At 45.9% G+C, this 11,116-nt stretch overlaps 1 protein-coding gene and 1 pseudogene across 3 annotated transcripts in view; one reads left to right on the top strand and one right to left on the bottom strand.

Moving 5' to 3' along the window:
* Positions 1 to 871: 871 nt before the first annotated feature.
* Positions 872 to 11,116, bottom strand: part of LOC135567624 (uncharacterized) — a 10,809-nt gene continuing 564 nt past the window's right edge. Inside the window, exons 2-8 of one of the 3 annotated variants that reach the window (XM_065014915.1) lie at positions 7,290 to 7,351; positions 7,139 to 7,213; positions 2,972 to 3,076; positions 2,750 to 2,881; positions 2,279 to 2,575; positions 1,982 to 2,124; positions 872 to 1,269 (exon numbers count right to left, since the gene is read on the bottom strand). In XM_065014915.1, coding sequence (XP_064870987.1) covers positions 1,224 to 1,269; positions 1,982 to 2,124; positions 2,279 to 2,575; positions 2,750 to 2,881; positions 2,972 to 3,076; positions 7,139 to 7,213; positions 7,290 to 7,343 — 852 coding nt within the window. In that variant the 5' untranslated portion in view covers positions 7,344 to 7,351 and the 3' untranslated portion in view covers positions 872 to 1,223. The remainder of the gene's footprint in view (positions 1,270 to 1,981; positions 2,125 to 2,278; positions 2,576 to 2,749; positions 2,882 to 2,971; positions 3,077 to 7,138; positions 7,214 to 7,289; positions 7,352 to 11,116) is intronic. The other 2 variants (XM_065014916.1, XM_065014918.1) reach the window with 2 other exon arrangements.
* LOC135567625 (rhomboid domain-containing protein 2-like) lies at positions 8,007 to 10,604 on the top strand (annotated as a pseudogene).

Raw genomic sequence — 11,116 nt, 5'->3', positions numbered from 1 at the left:
ATGGCAATGCAAGGACTAAAAGCCACACAACGGCCAACTGCAACTTACTTAATTGTAAGGTTTTTGACAGCATCCCGGGAACGATAGGCAGCCTCTCCGGTGTCGGTGCTCCAGCCGTCTGCCATGTTGTAACATTGGGAACTTTATTGATGACTAGCTAACTAGCTAGGTTAGCAACATACACACACGCGCGCTATGTATACAGCAGCAGGCAATTTTGTAGCTAGTACTTTTCGCGCGTCTGCGCGTTGCATGGTAACAACTGTCTGCCAGCCTGGTTGGGTTTCTGGCGAGCAATACAACTATTTATTGGTTCACTACCGCCACCTACCGTGGGATACAGTCCAGAGCAGCAAAATAAATCCCCCCACTGATAGCAGGTAAGATAATATCAGTATAATAATATTCCCTTGATGTAAAAAGTTTAAGAACCCCTGATGTAATTCATTAAGACAAAAATATGTCTGACGCAAATAACTGCAATGTAAAAAGCTTTATTGGAAATGCACGTTTCAAACAGCACAATTCAAGTACAGATGAGTGTAGCTAAATCAGATACATGCTAATTTAGTTTAAATGTGATGTATTCCTCCAGTCCCAGTTAATTTCTACTCTTTTGACATGCTTCAGACCAGATGCATGCTTCACTTCAGTGTACAATGGTCCTACATTTGCATATCAGTGTTTGAAGCTTTTACGTTCTGCATCTCTCTGCTGTCTTTCATCTGAAGCCATATCCTCCAAGGTCTAAACAGGTGTAGATTTCCATCTCTGTGTGGGAGACCAGATATTGCAAGGAGACCAGTAAGGGGCTCAACTCTTCACTTTGGCCAAAGGAGACCTAAGACCCCAATCCTAAGGTTGGTTGGATGAGACTGTTGAGACAGAGGTCTTATCTCTCTGTGGTTACTAAAGATGTCATGGCACTTATGACATGAGTAGAGGTGTTGACCCTGCTTCTCCTGGCTATATTTCCAAGCCTAAGCATGTAAATCCAACTCATTATCATAGGCTGTATGGGGATCAATTTCATTTTTATTTAAATAATGCTGCATGTCTCAAAATATAAGAATGAGACCAATATATGTATTTTGCTAATCATAGTTCCCGTCTCTGAAATTATGTTTGTGTGTGTTGTAGGAATAACCAATACTCAAAATCTGTGTGTGTGTGTGTGTGTGTGTGTGTGTGTGTGTGTGTGGGGTAGAAGTAATAGTTGGCCATTATTTCTTTGAACATCTCAGTTTGGGCAGCAGCCACTCAAGAAACCTGTCAATCAAAAACCACAGGAGAATAAATAGTATTATAAACTGGGTGGTTCGATCCCTGAATGCTGATTGGCTGAAAGCCGTGGTATATTTAAGCAATAAGGCACGAGGGGGTGTGGTATATGGCCAATATACCACAGCTAAGGACTGTTCTTATGCACAACACGGAGTGCCTGGATACAGCCCTTAGCCGTGGTATATTGACCGTATACCACAAACCCCCAAGGTTTCTTATTGCTATTATGAATTGGTTAACTTCGTAATTAGAGCAGTAAAATTAAATACTTTGTCATACCTGTGGTATACGGTCTGATATACCACAGCTGTCAGCCAATCAGCATTCAGGGCTCGAACCACCCAGTTTATAACAGACCGTATACCACGGGTATGACAAAATATTTATTTTTACTGCTCTAATTAAGTTGGTAACCAGTTAATAATAGCAATAAGGCACCTCGGGGGTTTGTGGTATATGGCCAATATACCACAGCTAAGGGCTGTAGTATCCAGGCACTCTGTGTTGCGTCATGCTTAAGAACAGCCCTTAGCTGTGATATATTGGCCATATATCACACCTCCTCGTGCCTTATTGCTTAAGTTTGCACTTACACATCAGATAGCTGCTCTTTCTCTGCTACCTCATTCTATTTCTCTAATTCTCTAGTCTAGTATTCCCTGGTTATGTTCCACTTCTCCCTCCCCTATTTCCTTACCTCTTCCTCAGACTCTTCTTTTCCTCTTTCTTGTCCTCCTCCTTACTTTCTCCAACATTTCCCATCTGTTGCGTCTTACTAGCCTTCTCTTGCTTCAATTCCTTTTTGGCCTTGCCCTTCTTTTTCTTATTGACCTTCCCTTCCTGAATATTTTGGACAAGCAGATAAAGTAATGTACGTTTATGGGTTCTCTTCTCTTGAGCTACTATACCTAGAGCTATACTATACTAGAGAAGGACTTATGCTATACTATAGAAGGACTTACGGCCAATATTCCCTTCTTGTATTTCCTCTCACCTGTGGGGCCACTCCAGCCATTTCCTGGAGCAGCTTCCTGCCGGTCTCGCTCAGGTTGGTGATGGGAGCCAGGCGAGGGCTGTGGCGGTATGGGAAGTTCTCTATTCGGGGCAGACCGATAATGACAGGGTTGAGAGGAGTCCGAGGCCTTGGGACATTTACTGGGTAGGGAGAGCCTACAGCAGAGGGTAGGGCCCGTAGGGCTTCAGCCAGGGTCCGGTGTGCTGAGGTCACAAGAGGAGAGAGGCCATTCTTGACAGATACAGGACCTGAGACCTTCCCTGGGCTCTGTAGGACCTGAAAATAAAGTAACATATCAGGAAAGTGCTATGTTCAACACAATCTGTAGAAATACTTTATAACTACTCTATACACATTGCAGATACATGACTACCCTCAATAAGTAATTGTCTGCACCATTTTCAATCCCCCATGTATATATATAAACAATATTTAATATGCAGAACATACCAGGAAGTCTGACTCATCGAAGGAGTGGAGAGACAAATCATCCTCATCCATATCCCTCACATCAAGCTTTGTCACCTTTCCATTCTCAACTTTCAGCTTTGGGGTCCTCCTTTCATGATCCTCATCATCACACTGTGTATCAGAGTCAACTAGTCAGAGACCATCCTCCTCCCAGTGATGTCACTCAACAAAGACATGGACGGTAGGGTACAACTCTTTTACCTCAGATTCACAGTCAGTGAAGGAGTAGATGGAAAAGTCATCAGAACTGGAGGATGAGATCACGTCATCATATTTTCTCTCTATCAGCCGAGTCACCCTTCCAGACTGAGGAGACAGAGAAAGGCATGTACTCATGGCAGCCATAGAATACACTGGCATTGACCCTCAAGGAAATGTAGAATATGTAGGCAATCCAACATGGTTGTACAAGTAGTGAGTAATACATGGGTAACTGAAAATGCAATAAATGCAACTCCCATAACATTAGGGGTGGGGCAAAAGACCTTCCATAGTACAGGATTCTTTAGCATCTCGAATGGATAATTGTCAATTCAACCAAGCCAACCAAAATGGCCATATGAATCAACAGATTGATCTAACTGTTGTGTCTCTATGGGAACAGCAGAGATGACCTGGCTGAGAGGCTCTGGATTGATGCTCCATCCATCCCCAGATGTCTGGTCCTGCCCATAGCTCACAATGATTGGCTGTTAACAGTAAAGAATGAATTCAACACTGCTTTGCTCATTTTGGCCTTGAATTGTGTATCAATAAATAACATAAGGACTGTTATGTGGTTGAATTTGACTTACAGGCCTTTTGTGGATCTGAGGGGTCTGCACTGATACAAAAAATATCTAGTTAACAGAAGAAAGGAAGACAAAATAAGGACAGAAGAAAAAGGAAAAGAAAAAGGACAACAAAGTGAAACCTCTAAAGAAACAAGAGACCATAATACAAGAAACAGCACTATAGAGAGATAGAACAACAACAACGTAGCCACTGCCAGCTAGCCTACTTCAGCAGTACTGTATCATTTGAATTATTTTAGTCAATAAGATTCCTGCTACGTAAGCTTAACTTTCTGAACATTCGAGACGTGTAGTCCACTTGTCATTCCAATCTCCTTTGCATTAGCGTAGCCTCTTCTGTAGCCTGTCAACTATGTGTCTTTCTATCCCTGTTCTCTCCTCTCTGCACAGACCATACAAACGCTCCACACAGGCGTGGCCGCGGCCACTCTAATCTGGTGGTCCCAGCGCGCACGACCCACGTGGAGTTCCAGGTCTCCGGTAGCCTCTGGAACTGCCGATCTGCGGCCAACAAGGCAGAGTTCATCTCAGCCTATGCCTCCCTCCAGTCCCTCGACTTCTTGGCACTGACGGAAACATGGATCACCACAGATAACACTGCTACTCCTACTGCTCTCTCTTCGTCCGCCCACGTGTTCTCGCAGACACCCCGAGAGCTTCTGGTCAGCGGGGTGGTGGCACCGGGATCCTCATCTCTCCCAAGTGGTCATTCTCTCTTTCTCCCCTTACCCATCTGTCTATCGCCTCCTTTGAATTCCATGCTGTCACAGTTACCAGCCCTTTCAAGCTTAACATCCTTATCATTTATCGCCCTCCAGGTTCCCTCGGAGAGTTCATCAATGAGCTTGATGCCTTGATAAGCTCCTTTCCTGAGGACGGCTCACCTCTCACAGTTCTGGGCGACTTTAACCTCCCCACGTCTACCTTTGACTCATTCCCTCTCTGCCTCCTTCTTTCCACTCTCTCTCCTCTTTTGACCTCACCCTCTCACCTTCCCCCTCTACTCACAAGGCAGGCAATACGCTCGACCTCATCTTTACTAGATGCTGTTCTTCCACTAACCTCACTGCAACTCCTCCAAGTCTCCGACCACTACCTTGTATCCTTTTCCCTCTTGCTCTCATCCAACACTTCCCACACTGCCCCTGGGGATGGTATCGCGCCGTCCCAATCTTCGCTCTCTCTCCCCCGCTACTCTCTCCTCTTCCATCCTATCATCTCTTCCCTCTGCTCAAACCTTCTCCAACCTATCTCCTGATTCTGCCTCCTCAACCCTCCTCTCCTCCCTTTCTGCATCCCTTGATTCTCTATGTCCCCTATCCTCCAGGCCGGCTCGGTCCTCCCCTCCTGCTCCGTGGCTCAACGACTCATTGCGAGCTCACAGAACAGGGCTCCGGGCAGCCGAGCGGAAATGGAGGAAAACTCGCCTCCCTGCGGACCTGGCATCCTTTCACTCCCTCCTCTCTACATTTTCCTCTTCTGTCTCTGCTGCTAAAGCCACTTTCTACCACTCTAAATTCCAAGCATCTGCCTCTAACCCTAGGAAGCTCTTTGCCACCTTCTCCTCCCTCCTGAATCCTCCCTCCCCCCTCCTCCCTCTCTGCAGATGACTTCGTCAACCATTTTGAAAAGAAGGTCGACGACATCCGATCCTCGTTTGCTAAGTCAAACGACACCGCTGGTTCTGCTCACACTGCCCTACCCTGTGCTCTGACCTCTTTCTCCCTCTCTCTCCAGATGAAATCTCGCGTCTTGTGACGGCCGGCCGCCCAACAACCTGCCCGCTTGACCCTATTCCCTCCTCTCTTCTCCAGACCATTTCCGGAGACCTTCTCCTTACCTCACCTCGCTCATCAACTCATCCCTGACCGCTGGCTACGTCCCTTCTGTCTTCAAGAGAGCGAGAGTTGCACCCCTTCTGAAAAAACCTACACTCGATCCCTCCGATGTCAACAACTACAGACCAGTATCCCTTCTTTCTTTTCTCTCCAAAACTCTTGAACGTGCCGTCCTTGGCCAGCTCTCCCGCTATCTCTCTCAGAATGACCTTCTTGATCCAAATCAGTCAGGTTTCAAGACTAGTCATTCAACTGAGACTGCTCTTCTCTGTATCACGGAGGCACTCCGCACTGCTAAAGCTAACTCTCTCTCCTCTGCTCTCATCCTTCTAGACCTATCGGCTGCCTTCGATACTGTGAACCATCAGATCCTCCTCTCCACCCTCTCCGAGTTGGGCATCTCCGGCGCGGCCCACGCTTGGATTGCGTCCTACCTGACAGGTCGCTCCTACCAGGTGGCGTGGCGAGAATCTGTCTCCTCACCACGCGCTCTCACCACTGGCGTCCCCCAGGGCTCTGTTCTAGGCCCTCTCCTATTCTCGCTATACACCAAGTCACTTGGCTCTGTCATAACCTCACATGGTCTCTCCTATCATTGCTATGCAGACGACACACAATTAATCTTCTCCTTTCCCCCTTCTGATGACCAGGTGGCGAATCGCATCTCTGCATGTCTGGCAGACATATCAGTGTGGATGACGGATCACCACCTCAAGCTGAACCTCGGCAAGACGGAGCTGCTCTTCCTCCCGGGAAGGACTGCCCATTCCATGATCTCGCCATCACGGTTGACAACTCCATTGTGTCCTCCTCCCAGAGCGCTAAGAACCTTGGCGTGATCCTGGACAACACCCTGTCGTTCTCAACTAACATCAAGGCGGTGGCCCGTTCTTGTAGGTTCATGCTCTACAACATCCGCAGAGTACGACCCTGCCTCACACAGGAAGCAGCGCAGGTCCTAATCCAGGCACTTGTCATCTCCCGTCTGGATTACTGCAACTCGCTGTTGGCTGGGCTCCCTGCCTGTGCCATTAAACCCCTACAACTCATCCAGAACGCCGCAGCCCGTCTGGTGTTCAACCTTCCCAAGTTCTCTCCGTCACCCCGCTCCTCCGCTCTCTCCACTGGCTTCCAGTTGAAGCTCGCATCCGCTACAAGACCATGGTGCTTGCCTACGGAGCTGTGAGGGGAACGGCACCTCAGTACCTCCAGGCTCTGATCAGGCCCTACACCCAAACAAGGGCACTGCGTTCATCCACCTCTGGCCTGCTCGCCTCCCTACCACTGAGGAAGTACAGTTCCCGCGCAGCCCAGTCAAAACTGTTCGCTGCTCTGGCCCCCAATGGTGGAACAAACTCCCTCACGACGCCAGGACAGCGGAGTCAATCACCACCTTCCGGAGACACCTGAAACCCCACCTCTTTCAGGAATACCTAGGATAGGATAAAGTAATCCTTCTCACCCCCCTTAAAAGATTTAGATGCACTATTGTAAAGTGGCTGTTCCACTGGATGTCTTAAGGTGAACGCACCAATTTGTAAGTCGCTCTGGATAAGAGCGTCTGCTAAATGACTTAAATGTAAATGTAAATGCACTGAATTAGACTGTCAAGACAGCATTCAATGAAGTTAGATAGGTATATTTGCATTTGCTTTAATTCTGAGAACTTCAGTTTGTACATGCAGAATGCATAACTAATGTGTATGTGTTTTTGTTTCAGGTCAGATATGACTTACAGGCTTTGGCCTTCTGTGCACCATGCCGGTTGGCCACAACACGGAATCAGGGGTGTTCACCCTCACTGGTTTCAACTGTCAACACAACACTCAATTTAAAATGTGATATTATAACAAAACAGGACAAAACAAACAAATATTTGATATTTACCACATAAGGGCGGCGTCTTAAAGCTCTTTTGATTCTCTCATCATTACGATCCATCTTTCTTTCTGAGGGAAACATTTCCATCAATTAATTGACACAAAACACATCCTGACTCACACACAGACACACACACAAAGATGGCATCCCAAATGGCACCCTATTCCCTATATATGTATATATATGTTGGGAAGTAGGTGCCCCAAAAGGCCAAAGACTACCTGCAACAACCTGAGTGAAGAAAACTATTGAACAGATGTGTGAATTAATGCATGGTTACGTCATTTTGGGTCACAGCTTTATGACTGCGCTTAATACGTCACAAGAAAAACGCTTGTTTGGAGCCGGACTGGTTGTAGCTCAATAACGAACGTGATGTGCTTATTATATCTTACTGACTGAGTAATGGTTGTATCGATGGTTGGTTGGACGTTTTACATAGAAAGTTCAACATGATATCAATAGGAAGAAACCATTCCTTGCCAAATATTTTGTTGTATTATTGTTTTACTTTGAGTAACATTAAGGGACCACAATAGAAACCGTTTACTTTATTGTGTTGTCCCTGGCCTGACACGTTTTATTTAATTAAACGGGTTTTATTATTTTATTAAATTGTCCAATCAAATATATCTAACTTTCTATCTAACTCACATGAGCTGTTGAGGACTCCTTGGTCATCACATTTCAGGCACAAGCCAGCAGGTGGAAGGACGTGTCTTTAAATGCAGCACTGCCTTTAACGCACTTCATGGTCTGCGCAACAGTATCTTTGTGGTTGTGAAAGTGATTAATCCAAATGCGGAAGTTCAGTACATTTGTTTTGGTTTAGCAAGCTAACTTCTCAAGTCTTGGCTACAGTGTTGTGCAATATTGGAGGAAAAGTATCGTTACTGACATTTTGTATTGTGCTTGATTATCCTCTAGTAGTTTGACAAGTATGCACTGAGCATCAACATGATCACCCGAATAGTTTAGAAATATGTGGTTCAGAGGTTCAAGAGTTTTACTCCTGAGTTCAGGCTAACAAGTGGCATTGTTGCTGTCATTATAGTATTGTAATGAAACAGACAGGGAGCAGGTCTCGAAGCCTCGGACCTTCTAGCCCGAGGTCCGGCGCGCTATCGCCTGTGCGGCAAAAGCATGCTCGTGCGGCCGAGTCAATTTCCGCGCTTATAAACCCAGGGTCGTTACAGTATCATCAGTTTTGTTTACAGTCACTACATATTTCGGTTTATCAGAAGATGTCTAAAGTCTTGGAACTACAGTTTTTGCCAATGGGCATGGTACCTTAGCAAGGAGGGGTTGAGTGACTCAAGAATCATGCTCAGTAGCTAGCTAGCCACTTTGAATGGGTCTGTTGTAACGTTATCTAGCGTGCTACAACGTGTAGCTAACGTTAATGACGTAACAGATTGTGCCATTAGGCTACAGCAGCAAGCTAGAGCACAACACATCAATGGCGCTGATGTCTGTCAACCCGATAATTTCCATTTAATCCTCTCCTCTTCCTTTGCGGTACACAAGCTCATTACATACTCCTTCCACCACCAGACAGAGACCCAGATACTCCTCAGCATTGGGGTTCTGGTGCTCCTCTGTGGTGGGATTGAGAAGACTGTGGGCACTGTTTGGTTCCTCCTCATGTTTCAGCTGCTCTCTATCAACACAGGGGTGTTGTACACAACCGTGGGGCTGGTACTGTTTGGTGCATCTGCCCAGAATCAAGTGGAGGGGTTAGTTCCTGTATCCCCCTCCCTTATGGGTATGGCCACAGTGTACTCACTTATGGTTAAGGGCTTTCTCATAATCACCCATGTTAGCCCTGGCCTGGCTGTTTCTAGTCATAGTAACACTTTTGGTCCCACACTCTCTTCCTCTGCAACCCCATCATAGCAGGGGGGATCTCTATCCTTACTCCAACCTTATTGTGGTTGAAAATAACTGTGATACACTGCAGTATGTCACAGCTTTAAGTGGGCTTAATAGTGTAGTTAAGTGGTAATATGTTTATGTGTGGCGCTGTGGTCTAAGGCACTGCATCTCAGTCTACAGTCCCTGGTTCGAATCTAGGCTGTATCACATCTGGCCGTTATTGCGAATCCCATAGGGCGGTGCACAATTGGCCCAGCTCTGTCCGGGTTTGGCCAGGGTAGGCCATCATTGTAAATAAGAATTTGTTCTTAACTGACTTGCCTAGTTAAATAAAGGTTCAATTAAAATAAATAATATGCTTGAAATGTGTGTTGAGTCCTCATGCTGAACATAACGGGATGTTTTGTTAGGAAAATCTACCATCACTGTGTCACACATTCTCCTTATCTTGCTCTGGTGAAACATACGGAAGGGGCTGGCACCCACTTCTAGACATGTCTGATGCTAGAGCATCAGTCCTGGATAAGAAGATGCCTTTCAGGCTGCTCAGGGACAACTCTGGTTTTAGAAGTGTTTTTTCTCCCCATCCGGTCAGATAAATAGTCCAAACAGCCAACCCAACCGTGTCCTCATGGCCCTAAAGCACACTTTTGCCTCGTTTTGTATCACCTTTCAATGATACATCTGGGGGGGACAAAAACGCAATTTCAGAATGGTGGGGGGGGGGTCTCCCTGTCCCCAGTGAAAGTTGTGCCCCTGAACATTGATGTCCTGTATGACCCTACATCAATACAGAAGGAAGACGGTCCACCCACCCTGAGTACTGAGAAAGCACTAGACGCATCATTTATCCTACAAGACGAGAGGTCATTAAATTAACATGATTGCTGGATGCAAGCCAGAGTACATGATGTACTACAGTATAATGAGCAGTTTCAATAGATGATCCTCAGCTGTAATTGAATACTGTACAATAGGCACCTAGTGGTCCCCCATGATTAGTTAGATAAGCTCTGTGTAATCTCTCCACATTCTCATTGGTTGCAGAATCATACCCAGTCCAAGCCTACGCTCCAGTTTCCTCCAACCTACAGGCTACCGAGACCACACCAAAGACATTTGAAGGCTGGGCCCACTCCTACTATACACAGGGGAGCCCTGTTGAGTTCTCAGGTTATTATGTTCACAACCATGGATATGCCCTCAAGCATAGCTTTGGGTAACGTCACAAACATGAACACAGCTGCAGCCACAGTCAAGGCCATGGACATAGTCACGGACACAGTCATTGGCAGACATCTGCCTCTCAATCCAGCAGTTACTGGGCTCCAGTGGCTCAACATCTACATTCTCAACATTCTCTCCAGTCGGTCTGTCAGTGCCCCCCCAGAGTTTCACAGCAAACATGCCGTTGTCTTCATTGACAGGCACCGTTGTCTTCATTGACAGATTGATAACATAGAAAACTCATTGAATGACAGAGCTCTCTCATTTGTTATACGTTGAAATGTAATATACTTGGACATGGGGTTTGAGGTAGTACTTAAAAGGTACACGGTTTCTTCAATGATGCTTTTGGTTTGAAGAGTCAATCAAACTCTGAATGTTCAGGGTCAAATCACTGCAAGAAGTTTTTGATTGTCAGTTGAATGAAAGACCACTCCTTTTGGCTTGTACTTTGTGTTGTTCTACACATACGGTAGACAAATCTCTTGGCACTCTTAATCTATACAACCTTTAGAAATCAGGCAATTTATATTACACTAATGTATTTTTCTTTCCTTAACTACTTACAGCAATGAAATGAAATAGCATCCACTCACCAGTAAATTAGATCCATTACATGCAGTTTGTTGGGCAATGCATCATTCAACATTATTGTAAATTCTGGAGCAGGGAGCAGTGGTTGAGGTTATCAAGAGTGTGGGCTACAAGGGCAGATTATGATGTCATCTTTA

This window comes from Oncorhynchus nerka, unplaced genomic scaffold (genome assembly GCF_034236695.1).
Source record: "Oncorhynchus nerka isolate Pitt River unplaced genomic scaffold, Oner_Uvic_2.0 unplaced_scaffold_1947, whole genome shotgun sequence".
Taxonomy (NCBI): domain Eukaryota; kingdom Metazoa; phylum Chordata; class Actinopteri; order Salmoniformes; family Salmonidae; genus Oncorhynchus; species Oncorhynchus nerka.
This window is presented reverse-complemented; position numbering and strand designations above follow the sequence as displayed.